Source organism: Salmo salar, chromosome ssa10 (assembly GCF_905237065.1).
Source record: "Salmo salar chromosome ssa10, Ssal_v3.1, whole genome shotgun sequence".
In the NCBI taxonomy this organism is placed as follows: Eukaryota; Metazoa; Chordata; class Actinopteri; order Salmoniformes; family Salmonidae; genus Salmo; species Salmo salar.
The window spans coordinates 2432970-2447625 of NC_059451.1; the positions used below are offsets into that span (position 1 = coordinate 2432970).

General features: G+C 47.2%; 1 protein-coding gene and 1 pseudogene across 1 annotated transcript in view; both read left to right on the top strand.

The window, feature by feature from the left end:
* The first annotated feature begins 2309 nt into the window (after positions 1 to 2309).
* LOC106592108 (protein XRP2) overlaps positions 2310 to 14656 on the top strand; it is a 40332-nt gene continuing 27985 nt past the window's right edge. Inside the window, exon 1 of the mRNA XM_045687227.1 lies at positions 2310 to 2636. Coding sequence (XP_045543183.1) covers positions 2478 to 2636 — 159 coding nt within the window. The 5' untranslated portion in view covers positions 2310 to 2477. The remainder of the gene's footprint in view (positions 2637 to 14656) is intronic.
* LOC123724371 (nucleolar protein 58-like) lies at positions 4657 to 7939 on the top strand (annotated as a pseudogene).

The window sequence follows — 14656 nt, forward strand, 5'->3', positions numbered from 1 at the left end:
CCCTTATTAACAAGCGTTTTAATCACATGTAAACAGGCTGGACAGGTGTAATGAACGTGTGTAAAAATGTGCCCTTATTAACAAGCGTTTTAATCACATGTAAACACACTGGACAGGTGTAATGAACGTGTGTAAAAATGTTCCCTTAACAAGCGTTTTAATCACATGTAAACACACTGGACAGGTGTAATGAACGTGTGTAAAAATGTTCCCTTAACAAGCGTTTTAATCACATGTAAACACACTGGACAGGTGTAATGAACGTGTGTTAAAATGTGCCCTTATTAACAAGCGTTTTAATCACATGTAAACACGCTGGACAGGTGTAATGAACGTGTGTTAAAATGTGCCCTTATTAACAAGCGTTTTAATCACATGTAAACAGGCTGGACAGGTGTAATGAACGTGTGTTAAAATGTGCCCTTATTAACAAGCGTTTTAATCACATGTAAACAGGCTGGACAGGTGTAATGAACGTGTTAAAATGTGCCCTTATTAACAAGTGTTTTAATCACATGTAAACAGGCTGAACAGGTGTAATGAACGTGTGTAAAATGTACCCTTATTAACAAGCGTTTTAATCACATGTAAACAGGCTGGACAGGTGTAATGAACGTGTGTAAAAATGTGCCCTTATTAACAAGCGTTTTAATCACATGTAAACAGGCTGGACAGGTGTAATGAACGTGTGTAAAATGTACCCTTAACAAGCGTTTTAATCACATGTAAACACACTGGACAGGTGTAATGAACGTGTGTTAAAATGTGCCCTTATTAACAAGCGTTTTAATCACATGTAAACACACTGGACAGGTGTAATGAACGTGTGTTAAAATGTGCCCTTATTAACAAGCGTTTTAATCACATGTAAACACACTGGACAGGTGTAATGAACGTGTGTTAAAATGTGCCCTTATTAACAAGCGTTTTAATCACATGTAAACAGGCTGGACAGGTGAAATGAACGTGTGTAAAAATGTGCCCTTATTAACAAGCGTTTTAATCACATGTAAACAGGCTGGACAGGTATAATGAACGTGTGTTAAAATGTGCCCTTATTAACAAGCGTTTTAATCACATGTAAACACACTGGACAGGTGTAATGAACGTGTGTTAAAATGTGCCCTTATTAACAAGCGTTTTAATCACATGTAAACACACTGGACAGGTGTAATGAACGTGTGTTAAAATGTGCCCTTATTAACAAGCGTTTTAATCACATGTAAACAGGCTGGACAGGTGTAATGAACGTGTGTTAAAATGTGCCCTTAACAAGCGTTTTAATCACATGTAAACACACTGGACAGGTGTAATGAACGTGTGTTAAAATGTGCCCTTATTAACAAGCGTTTTAATCACATGTAAACAGGCTGGACAGGTGTAATGAACGTGTGTTAAAATGTGCCCTTATTAACAAGCGTTTTAATCACATGTAAACACACTGGACAGGTGTAATGAACGTGTGTAAAAATGTGCCCTTATTAACAAGCGTTTTAATCACATGTAAACAGGCTGGACAGGTGTAATGAACGTGTGTAAAAATGTTCCCTTAACAAGCGTTTTAATCACATGTAAACACACTGGACAGGTGTAATGAACGTGTGTTAAAATGTGCCCTTATTAACAAGCGTTTTAATCACATGTAAACACGCTGGACAGGTGTAATGAACTTGTGTTAAAATGTGCCCTTATTAACAAGCGTTTTAATCACATGTAAACAGGCTGGACAGGTGTAATGAACGTGTGTTAAAATGTGCCCTTATTAACAAGCGTTTTAATCACATGTAAACAGGCTGGACAGGTGTAATGAACGTGTGTTAAAATGTGCCCTTATTAACAAGCGTTTTAATCACATGTAAACAGGCTGGACAGGTGTAATGAACGTGTGTAAAATGTACACTTATTAACAAGCGTTTTAATCACATGTAAACAGGCTGGACAGGTGTAATGAACGTGTGTAAAATGTACCCTTAACAAGCGTTTTAATCACATGTAAACAGGCTGGACAGGTGTAATGAACGTGTGTAAAATGTACCCTTAACAAGCGTTTTAATCACATGTAAACAGGCTGCACAGGTTGAATAAAGGATCTGCGTCACACGTGTCCCGGTACTTCTGGTCAGTGGGCGGGCCTTAGGACTTTGTGACTGTGGTAACTACTGACGAGCCCCTAATTGACCACAGCACTGATTTGATTGGCTGCTATTGACAACGCCTTCCTTTTAGGTTACGCCCCCCTGCAAACCTTTTCTGTTCTGTCATTCGCTGTTACTAAGTAACGGATTGCAAAATATCGATTGGCTGTTGACTGGGTAAGGAAACAGGTAGCTGAAATGCAGGTTTAGTGCGTGATAAGCCCTAAACTGAGGTGTCTAGAGGACAGAAATACCCCGATATATCTTACAAAATAAGCAAGATAACTCCTGGGGACAGACTCTAGTCATATATTATTGGTGATTTATCGTTAATAGGACAAAATGGGTTGTTGGTTTTCCAAAAAATCTAAAAGAAAATCACCCGATAAAGAAGCTACGACGACGTTAGAAGAAAACACGACCACCGGCAACAACATTTCCCTCAGCAGCAATGCAACGGAGGAGCCACCGAAACAATACAGCTGGGACAAACGTGAAAAGGTATGGAGGAGATGCATGCATGGCCAGGGACACTTAACTAGCTACATGATTGTAATTGTAGCTAACAGGTCAAATACTTTTCATGTCAGGGATTTTCTCAAGTGCTTGTGAACTAATTAAGTGGGTTTATATACACTATTGTTGCTAACTGATTACCTTGAAAACAGAATGTGGCGGAACAAGGTTATGGTGTCTACCTAGCTAGCCTGCTAGCTCGATAGATAGAGCTGATTATCGGCTTAAAGTCAGTCCACGACACGTAACAATTTTGTTTTGGCAGCTAGTTGGTCATGTACCTGAAACCACCGGATATGCATATAAACACTTACAACAGATATTCGCGCTGTCAAACCTCAATAACTTTCAAACCACTTGAGCCATAGACTCCAAATAAGTGTCATGATGTTGGAAAAATTGCGCACAACAATGAATGCACGGGTCTTATTTTCAAGATGTGGACATTAATTCGCTTTCCAAAGTTAATAAACATGTGGAAATGTGAGCAGCATTTTGTATTCCTAGTTGAATTAGTTAGGGAGTGTAAACAAAGTACAACCCTTTTTTTTTTTTTTACATTCTAATTGCTGCCGGGAGCCCCGGGAGAGTTCTCTTTTCTTTGTGAAGGGCAGGGCGCCCTGGAATGGGTTTGCCCCGAGAGAGGGGCCCAAGCCCTGGAAAGTGTTGTGGTTCTGGCGGGGTCCGGTGACCTCTCGCTGGCTCTTGAAAATCCGGGGGAGAGGGTGAAAATCTCGCGCCGGGCCGTACCCATATCCGCAGCAGGTCTCCAAGGTGAACAGCCTCTGGCATGTTAGAACAATGTAGATAAGGGAAGTTGGCAAGTCAAATCCTGTAACCTCGGGATAAGGATTGGCACTAAGGGCTGGTTTGGTCGGGCTGGGGTGCGAAGCAGTCCTCGAGCCTCGGCTGGGGGAGCAGTCGCTCCGTCGCCCTCCTCTGGCCACCGTTGGAAGTTCAGAACCTCTACTTTAACAGGAGAGGATGACGAGGACTCAGAACCTCTACTTTAACAGGAGAGGATGACGAGGACTCAAAGTAGAGGTTCTGAGTCCTCGTCATCCTCTCCTGTTAAAGTAGAGGTTCTAACAGGAGAGGATGACGAGGACTCAGAACCTCTACTTTAACAGGAGAGGATGATGTTGTTATGATGAGGACTCAGAACCTCTACTTTAACCTCTTACATCTAGACGTTCCGCTAGCGGAACACCTGCTCCAATATCCAATGATGGGCGTGGCGCGAAATACAAATTCCTCTAAAATCCGAAAACTTCCATTTTTCAAACATATGACTATTTTACAGCATTTTAAAGACAAGACTCTCGTTAATCTAACCACACTGTCCGATTTCAAAAAGGCTTTACAGCGAAAGCAAAACATTAGATTATGTCAGCAGAGTACCCAGCCAGAAATAATCAGACACCCATTTTTCAAGCTAGCATATAATGTCACAAAAAACAAAACCACAGCTAAATGCAGCACTAACCTTTGATGATCTTCATCAGATGACAACCCTAGGACATTATGTTATACAATGCATGCATGTTTTGTTCAATCAAGTTCATATTTATATCAAAAACCAGCTTTTTTACATTAGCATGTGACGTTCAGAACTAGCATACTTCTAGCAAACTTCCGGTGAATTTACTAAATTACTCACGATAAACGTTCACAAAAAACATAACAATTATTTTAAGAATTATAGATACAGAACTCCTCTATGCACTCGATATGTCCGATTTTAAAATAGCTTTTCGGTGAAAGCACATTTTGCAATATTCTCAGTAGATAGCCCAGCCATCACGGCTAGCCATTTAGACACCGACCAAGTTTAGCCCTGACCAAACTCCGGTTTACTATTACAAAAGTTTGATTACCTCTGTTGTCTTCGTCAGAATGCACTCCCAGGACTGCTACTTCAATAACAAATGTTGGTTTGGTCCAAAATAATCCATCGTTATATCCAAATAGCGGCGTTTTGTTCGTGCGTTCAAGACACTATCCGAAGTGTAAATAAGGGTCACTCCTTCCATAAACTGTCCAGGAGAGAAGTTTGTTTCGGGGTTAAACTTGGTGGAAAAGCGGCAGAGATGCTTGTTTTATTTGAAACCGCTGCTGGTTATGCAATATTTAAAGTCCTAGATGAGTCAAAGCTCCAGGAGGTGGACAGTTTATGGAAGGAGTTTGAAACGCCGGAGAAGGCCAACAAAGTAGTGAAGTTGAAGCACTTTGAGAAATTCCAGGACACAACCGAGGCCTTGGCAGCGGCCACTGCCATGACAGAAGGGAAGATGGGGAAGAGTCTGAAGAAGGTCCTGAAGAAAGTGGTGGCTAAAGAAGCTCATGAACAGCTGGCCATCAGCGGCGCTAAACTGGGTGGCATCATCAAGGAGAAGTTGAACCTGAACTGTGTCCACAGTCCTGCGGTGGCCGAGCTAATGAGAGGCATCAGGACCCAGATGGAGGCCCTGATCACTGGGCTGCCCCCCCCGGGAGATCAGCGCCATGTCTCTGGGACTGGCTCACAGTTTGTCCCGTTACAAGCTGAAGTTCAGCCCTGACAAAGTGGATACCATGATAGTTCAAGCTATCTCTCTGCTGGACGACCTGGACAAGGAGCTGAACAACTACATCATGCGCTGTAGGGAGTGGTACGGCTGGCACTTCCCTGAGGTGGGCAAGATCACTGACAACCTGGCCTACTGCAAGAGCGTCCGCGAGATCGGCGTTCGCACCAACGTGGCAACCACTGACCTGTCCGAACACCTCCCCGAGGAGGTCGAGGCAGAGGTCAAACTGGCCGCGGAGATCTCCATGGGAACGGAGGTGTCCGAGGAGGACATCGCCAACATCATGCACCTGTGTGACCAGGTGATAGAGATCACAGAGTACCGCACCCAGCTGTACGACTATCTGAAGAACAGGATGATGGCCATCGCCCCCAACCTGACCGTCATGGTGGGCGAGCTGGTGGGGGCGCGACTCATCTCACACGCTGGGTCCCTGTTGAACCTGGCCAAGCACCCGGCCTCCACAGTCCAGATCCTGGGAGCAGAGAAAGCCCTGTTCAAAGCCCTGAAGACGCGCAGAGACACGCCCAAATATGGTCTCATCTACCACGCCTCTCTGGTGGGACAGACGTCGGCCAAGAACAAGGGCAAGATCTCCAGGATGCTGGCAGCCAAAGCGTCTCTGGCAATTCGCTACAATGCCCTGGGAGAGGACACCAACGCTGAGATGGGAGTTGAGAACCGTGCCAAGCTGGAGGCCAGACTACGCCACCTAGAGGAGAAGGGAATCAGAAGAATCAGTGGAACAGGCAAAGCCATGGCGAAGTCTGACAAATACCAACACAAGAGTGACGTGAAGGTGTACGACCCCTCGGGAGACTCCACCCTCCCCTCTGGTTCCAGGAAGAGGGAGTTTGAGGAGGTGGAGGAGGAAGAGCTGGCCACACCAGTGACCGTCAAAACCAAGAAATCCAAGAAAGATCCTGTGGAAGAACCAGAGGCGTCAACGGCAGCAGAAGAAACTCCCAAGAAGAAGAAAAAGAAGGCCAAGAAAGCCGAAGCAGTGGAGGAGGCGATGGACGTAAAGGATGAGGAAGAGGAGGCCACCGTCTCTCCCACAGAGGAATCATCAAAGAAGAAGAAAAAGAAGAAAAAGGTCAAGGAGGAAGAGGGAGAATAATGTGGTTGGGGAGAAACTGTATTATATTAGGACTTTTAGTTGTCGTTGTATCTACCAGGGCCGGACTGACTCACGTTTCAAACCGTTTAAAGACTAGAAAACTCTCGGGTTATTTCAGAATGACCAGCAGCTGATCTGTTATGATTAGGAATGAGACTGGATGATGGTGGATAAATCCTCCTGTGGATTTGAGTTTCAGATTAACCTTTATTTTACTGTAACCTTATTATTATTATTATACCAGTCAAAGACCCAATAGACTGGATACAGTATCAGGTTGTAGGGCTGGCCTTCTGGCAGACATTGAAGCTGGAACCGATGAGGGTGAAGAAGCTGAACTGAGCTAGGAGAAGCAGACTGAAGTTGAGAAGACGTTCCAAGAATGCGAAGCACGATTGGATGAGGTCAGGGAGATGGTCCAGTCCAATCTATGGCCTAGATATGGCGAAAATGAGGTGAAGTCTGCAATCCATGAAGCCGAGACAGCCTGTAATGGAGTTGCTCAGATACCCGTTACCGCTGTAAACAGAGATGGCTTTGAGCTACGGTGGGATAGTGTGAAAACACAAGTCCAAAATGCAATCGCAAGCCTAGCAGAGTGGGAGATGTGGATTCCGGTGGCAGAAAAGGAAAGGCTCGGAGGGAGAGTGAAGGATCTGAAGGCATTCGGCAACAACCTTGAAGCAAGGAGGGCAGGATTTCTCACAGCACAAAGAATTGCAGGAGACGAGAGAGACAGAGGGAGAGTGCCGCAGGTGCCCATGCCAGCTCCACAACCGACACTGAGGATAAAGCCAATCTGTCTTCCCAAGTTCAGTGGGTATAAAAGGAACTTCCATCGATGGAGAAGAGACTGGGAGAGTCTGCAAAAGCAGGGGGAACCAACAGGCTCAGTCGAAGTAAAGAGGATCCAACTCATTGACAGTATAGATGACAGGATATGCAGAGGCCTCCGTTTGTCTTCCTACAACACTGCTGAAGACATGTTCAGGGTGCTGGAAAACAGATATGGAAACAAGTCTACAATTGCCTTGGAGATAATGGAGGATCTGGAGAAAATTCCTGCTTTAAGGGCAAATCAGCCTAGAAAAGTTATCGACATGATCCAAACTATAGAGAAGGCCCTGGATGACCTCACGGAGCTTGAAAACACAGGAGCCATCAACAACCCTCTAGTGATCAGATCCATAGAAAGCAAGTTACCTGACGACATCAAGAGAGAGTGGCTTGTCTTCATGGTTAATCCGATGAATAATGTCACACCAGATAATCACTTTGAGAACCTTCTTAAATTCCTGAAAACACAAGAGGAAATTCTTGAAAAACTGGAGCAGCTGGGAGTGAGTGAAAGGCCAGAAAAGAGAAATGCTTGCATGGAGAGGAAATATGCGTCCACGCGGTCCACAACGAAAGGAGGCTGTGTTGTGTGTGGTGATGAAAAGCACAGAGAAAATATATTATTTTGCAAGCGTTTCAAGGAACTGAAGCCGGTGGAAAAGTTGGCTGCTGTAGAAAAGCTGGGGGCCTGCAAGAGGTGCTTGGTCTGTCATGGAGAAGATGATGAATGCAAAGAGACATACCTGTGCAGGAACAGAAACTGTAAAAAGACCACCATTTCTTTCTATGCCTGAAGGGAGACTTCAGGAGGAGTGACTCAGAAAGAAGACAATTCAATGTGAGAAGGCATACGCGGACTGAGGAGCAGGAAGAATTTGTATCTAAACTCTCCCCAGAGATGGCGGACAAATTCAAGAGAGCGTTCACCAACATCACCGCAAAGACAAACTGTGGTGAAAAGATCCAGCTTGGAGAGATTGTGTCAGGTGCAGTAGAAGAATTGCCAGTTATTCTAATGCTACTCGAGGTAACTGCCAATGCAGGACAAAAAATTGGAACCCTGATCGACTTGGCATCAGACACAAATTATATCACCCACAGAGCTGCCAGGAGATTAAATCTTCGAAGTGAAAACATCACTTTAGTCGTCCATGGAGTTGGGGGGATGGGCATGAAGGTTAAAACCAGAAGATATCTCCTCAGAGTGAGGGTCAAAATGCCTAGAGGCACAGAAAGAGCCCATGAGCTTGTCTGCTATGGTTTGAATGAAATTGCCAACATCCACAGAGTCATCAAACCTGAGCAACTCAAGAAGTTCTTCCCAGAAGTCAGTCTAGGAGATCTGAGGAGACCGGAGAGCATTGAGCTACTGATAAGCCACCGCGAAGGAAGACTTGCTCCGCAAAGAGTGAAGGTGATTGGAGACCTTGTCTTATGGGAGAGCCCGCTAGGAAAGATTGTTGGTGGAGCACATCCAGATCTGTTTGAAGAAGTCGATATGGCCGCGCACAGGTCTGGAATGCACTTTGCTCGATCCATGAGAGCAACCGCTGTCAAGTATCAAGAGATAATTAAAACACAAGAGTTCACAGCTGAAACCAAAAGCACAGTTGCTCGCAGAGAGTTATTGGATTGGTGGAAATGGGATAGCATTGGAGCAGCTTGCGAACCGAAGTGTGGAGGATGCCGGTGCGGCAATTGTCAACCAGGAGGCAAGGAAATGACTCTGAGTGAGGAAAGGGAGCTGGAGATCATAAGGAAAGGCCTCACGTACATCAAAGCAGATGCTCACAGCGATGAACCGCACTGGGACACAAAATACCCCTGGATTCAAGATCCAAGTTCCCTTCCCTACAACAGGAGTGGGGTCGAAGCCACCTTCTTAAGAACAGAAAAACAACTCAAGAAAGAGCCAGAGTGGAAAATAGCATACACAGCTCAAGTGCATGAAATGGTGGAGAGAAGAGCAGCAAAGAAACTCACCAAAGAGATGATCGCCAGCTGGAAAGGACCAGTATGGTATGTCAGCCACTTGGTGGCGCCAAACCCACACTCTGTCACAACACCTGTGCGACTGGTATGGAACAGCAGCCAGAAGTTTAAAGGGGTCAGCATGAATGACCTGCTGCTGAAAGGGCCTGATGTTCTCAATCCCATCCGAGCAGTATCCTTTTCCCTCTCGCTCTCATCCAACACTTCTCACTCTGCCCCTACTCGGATGGTATTGCGCCGTCCCAACCTTCGCTCTCTCTCTCCCGCTACTCTCTCCTCTTCCATCCTATCATCTCTTCCCTCTGCTCAAACCTTCTCCAACCTATCTCCTGATTCTGCCTCCTCAACCCTCCTCTCCTCCCTCTCTGCATCCTTTGATTTCCTCTGTCCCCTATCCTCCAGGCCGGCTCGGTCCTCCCCTCCTGCTCCGTGGCTCGACGACTCACTGCGAGCTCACAGAACAGGGCTCCGGGCAGCCGAGCGGATATGGAGGAAAACTCGCCTCCCTGCGGACCTGGCATCCTTTCACTCCCTCCTCTCTACATTTTCCTCTTCTGTCTCTGCTGCTAAAGCCACTTTCTACCACTCTAAACTCCAAGCATCTGTCTCTAACCCTAGGAAGCTCTTTGCTACCTTCTCCTCCCTCCTGAATCCTCCTCCCCCTCCCCCCCCTCCTCCCTCTCTGCGGATGACTTCGTCAACCATTTTAAAAAGAAGGTTGACGACATCCGATCCTCGTTTGCTAAGTCAAACGACACTGCTGGTCCTGCTCACACTGCCCTACCCTGTGCTTTGACCTCTTTCTCCCCTCTCTCTCCAGATGAAATCTCGAGTCTTGTGACGGCCGGCCGCCCAACAACCTGCCCACTTGACCCTATCCCCTCCTCTCTTCTCCAGACCATTTCCGGAGACCTTCTCCCCTACCTCACCTCGCTCATCAACTCATCCTTGACCGCTGGCTACGTCCCTTCCGTCTTCAAGAGAGCGAGAGTTGCACCCCTTCTGAAAAAACCTACACTCAATCCCTCCGATGTCAACAACTACAGACCAGTATCCCTTCTTTCCTTTCTCTCCAAAACTCTTGAACGTGCCGTCCTTGGCCAGCTCTCTTGCTATCTCTCTCAGAATGACCTTCTTGATCCTAATCAGTCAGGTTTCAAGACTGGGCATTCAACTGAGACTGCTCTTCTCTGTGTCACGGAGGCTCTCCGCACTGCTAAAGCTAACTCTCTCTCCTCTGCTCTCATCCTTCTAGACCTATCTGCTGCCTTTGATACCGTGAACCATCAGATCCTCCTCTCCACCCTCTCCGAGCTGGGCATCTCCGGCGCCGCCCACGCTTGGATTGCGTCCTACCTGACAGGTCGCTCCTACCAGGTGGCGTGGCGAGAATCTGTCTCCGCACCACGTGCTCTCACCACTGGTGTCCCCCAGGGCTCTGTTCTTGGCCCACTCCTATTCTCGCTATACACCAAGTCACTTGGCTCTGTCATATCCTCACATGGTCTCTCATATCATTGCTATGCAGATGACACACAATTCATCTTCTCCTTTCCCCCTTCTGACAACCAGGTGGCGAATCGCATCTCTGCATGTCTGGCAGACATATCAGTGTGGATGACGGATCACCACCTCAAGCTGAACCTCGGCAAGACGGAGCTGCTCTTCCTCCCGGGGAAGGACTGCCCGTTCCATGATCTCGCCATCACGGTTGACAACTCCCTTGTGTCCTCCTCCCAGAGTGCTAAGAGCCTTGGCGTGACCCTGGACAACACCCTGTCGTTCTCCACCAACATCAAGGCGGTGACCCGATCCTGTAGGTTCATGCTCTACAACATTCGCAGAGTACGACCCTGCCTCACACAGGAAGCGGCGCAGGTCCTAATCCAGGCACTTGTCATCTCCCGTCTGGATTATTGCAACTCGCTGTTGGCTGGGCTCCCTGCCTGTGCCATTAAACCCCTACAACTCATCCAGAACGCCGCAGCCCGTCTGGTGTTCAACCTTCCCAAGTTCTCTCACGTCACCCCGCTCCTCCGCTCTCTCCACTGGCTTCCAGTCGAAGCTCGCATCCGCTACAAGACCATGGTGCTTGCCTACGGAGCTGTGAGGGGAACGGCACCCCGTACCTTCAGGCTCTGATCAGGCCCTACACCCAAACAAGGGCACTCCGTTCATCCACCTCTGGCCTGCTCGCCTCCCTACCTCTGAGGAAGCACAGTTCCCGCTCAGCCCAGTCAAAACTGTTCGCTGCTCTGGCACCCCAATGGTGGAACAAGCTCCCTCACGACGCCAGGACAGCGGAGTCAATCACCACCTTCCGGAGACACCTGAAACCCCACCTCTTCAAGGAATACCTGGGATAGGATAAAGTAATCCTTCTAACCCCCCCCCTTAAAAGATTTAGATGCACTTTTGTAAAGTGGTTGTTCCACTGGATATTATAAGGTGAATGCACCAATTTGTAAGTCGCTCTGGATAAGAGCGTCTGCTAAATGACTTAAATGTAAATGTAAATGCAGTACTACTCAGGTTCAGAAGAGGTGTCCATGCTGCTCTTGGCGACATCAGGAAGATGTACAATTCGGTGTGGTTAGAAAACCTGGAGATGCATCTCCACAGATTTCTCTGGAGAAACACTGAGGAGGAAGAGATTGAAGAGTATGCCATCACCAGAGTCAACATTGGCGATCGACCAGCAGGGTGCATTGCGCAACTGGCCATGAGAGAGACAGCAAAACTGCCCATGTTCGCTCACCTGGAGGAGGAACGTAGGATCCTTGAAGAGGATGCCTATGTCGATGACATCCTGACTTCCCATAATGACTTACAAAAGCTGGACAAGGACACCAAAGGAGTTGAAGAGATCCTGAGGACAGGCGGATTCTTCCTCAAACCCTGGGTCCGGTCAGGCCAAAGTGGGAGGCAGGAGATCGTACCAGGAGAACAAGGAGCGGTGTCAGGCACAGTACTTATTCTCCCAAACCAGATGAGGAAAGGAGACAATAAAGCCCTTGGAGTTGGATACCTTGTTGAAGAGGACGAACTGTACCTTATGACTTAAATCAATTTCTCAAAGAGGAAAAAGAAGATGAGAGTCGGACAAAATCTCCTTGAAGAAGAGGTGAGAGGGAAAACTCCAAACCCACTGACGAGAAGAGAACTGCTAAGCCAAGTAGCTAGCCTGTATGACCCAATAGGCCTCATCACACCTGCCAAACAAAAGGGCGCCATTCTTGTCAGAAAGGCGTTTCAAGACGCTGGAGGCAAAACTCTGCCCCGAAACACGTGGGACAAACCTCTGTCTGAACAATTGAGAGAAGAAGCCATCAAACTGTTTGAGGAGTACACACGTCTTAGCCAAATCACCTTCCACAGAAGCCTCACACCAGTCAACTGGCTTGGTAAACCTTGGGGAATAACATTCTCTGACGGAAGTGAGAAGAGCTATGGAGCTGTAGTGTACTTCAGATGGGAAACCGAGCAAGGCATCCAAGTCAGGTTGGTTGAGTCCAAAGCAAAACTCACACCTTTGGACCAAAAGGGGGAGGCAGTGAAAGCTGAAATCTGCGGTGCTGTCTGCGCAGCACGACTTCGAAAGTACATTGAAAAACACAGTCATATAGAAATTGAACGATGGCTCCATCTGCTGGACAGTCAAACTGTGGTGGGAGCTATCCAGAGAGACAGTTATGGGTATCAATCTTTCTTCGCGAACAGAGTCGGAGAGATCCAGAAATCCACATCCGTCGAAGACTGGTGGTGGATCCCGGGAGGCCTGAACAGTGCTGACATCATAACAAGAGGGGCAGCCCCGGAAGACCTCCAAGAAGATTCCATGTGGCAAAATGGACCAGTGTTCCTGCGGCAACCCATGGAAGAGTGGCCACAGAAGTCAGCCAAAGAAATTGCAGCTTATGCCAAGGAAGGCATAAACAAACTTCAAAGGAAATATTTCTCTGCAGCACTGACCAGAGCGCAGGCCAAGAGAAACAAGAATGATGTACTTCCTGAAGTGGGAGTTCAGAAGGAAAATCAGAGTGATGCACAGCAAAGCAGGCAAAATAACCCAGATGAACCTAAGACTAAGATCCGAAGACCACCAGCTGGCTCTGCGGTAACAAAACTGATTGACATCAGGAAATTCAGCAGCCTGACCAGGCTGATCCGAGTCACTGCCTGGGTTTGGAGAGCTGCAACGAAATGGAAAGAAGTGTTGACCAGGAATTCAGCCTCAGATAAACCAAAGTGGGAGGAAATTCTTTCAACAAACTGGAAGTCCAGAGGCAAACAAGCTGTACTCACTGTTGGGGAGTGTGAAGATGCACTAAGAGACCTGTTCCTTGCAGCACAAGAAGGTATAACCTTTCAAGGCACCACCCTCAACAGACTCGCTGTTTACAGAGATGAAGAGACTGGGCTCTTGGTTTGTGGAGGGAGGTTCAAGATCTTTGATGAGGACGAGACTGCTGTACCAATTCTACCATATGAGGCATGGATATCCACTCTCCTAGCCCAAGAGGCCCATGATACAAACCATGAAGAAATAGCAGGTACACTCCTCCGGATGAGGAAGAAAGCCTGGGAGATAAAAGGCCGGAAGCTGGCTAAAGAGAGAGTTGACAACTGTGTGGTGTGCAGAAAGGCTAGGGCCAGAAAGTGCCAACAAATCATGAGTGACCTTCCACCCGAGCGTATAACACCAGCCAGACCATTTGAGTACACAACAGTGGACTTATTTGGACCATATGAAGTCAAGGACGAGGTGAGAAAGAAAGTCAAGCTCAAGGTGTGGGGAATTGTCTTCTGCTGTATGGCATCCAGAGCTATACACACAGATGTTGTCAGTGACCAGTCAACTGAAGGCTTCTTACTGGCCTACCAAAGATTCACGGCACTGAGAGGGCATCCAAAGAAACTGTGGTCAGATCCTGGAAAGAACTTTGTGGGTGCCAGACCTGCCCTCAAAGAGCTCTTCCACTTCCTGGATCAACAAATTACATCTGAGCTTGAAAATGAAGCTTCAAAGCATGGAACAGAGTGGAGCTGGAAGATCCACCCAGCAGACTCCCCTCACAGGAATGGTGCTGCAGAAGCAGCTGTTCGCACTGTGAAGCGGGCCTTGCACAATATGAGAGGCGAAGGACTCTTCACATGGAGTGAGTTTCAAACATTTATGTTCATGGCTGCTAACCTTGCCAATGAAAGGACCATAGATGCCAAGACTCAGAGCCGGGAGGACTGCATAGAATACATCAGCCCTAATTCTCTTCTGCTTGGAAGGACTGGACCTAGGGGAGACTTAGGAAGCTTTGAGTTTGAAGACTACTCCTACAAAAGGTTAAGAGTCATTCAAGCAGAAGTTAACTGGTTCTGGAGGAAGTGGAGTCAGTTGGCTGGACCTAACCTGTTTGTGAGGAGTAAGTGGCACACAAAGCAGCGAAACGTGGCCGTTGGAGACGTCGTCTGGCTTGCAGACCAGAACG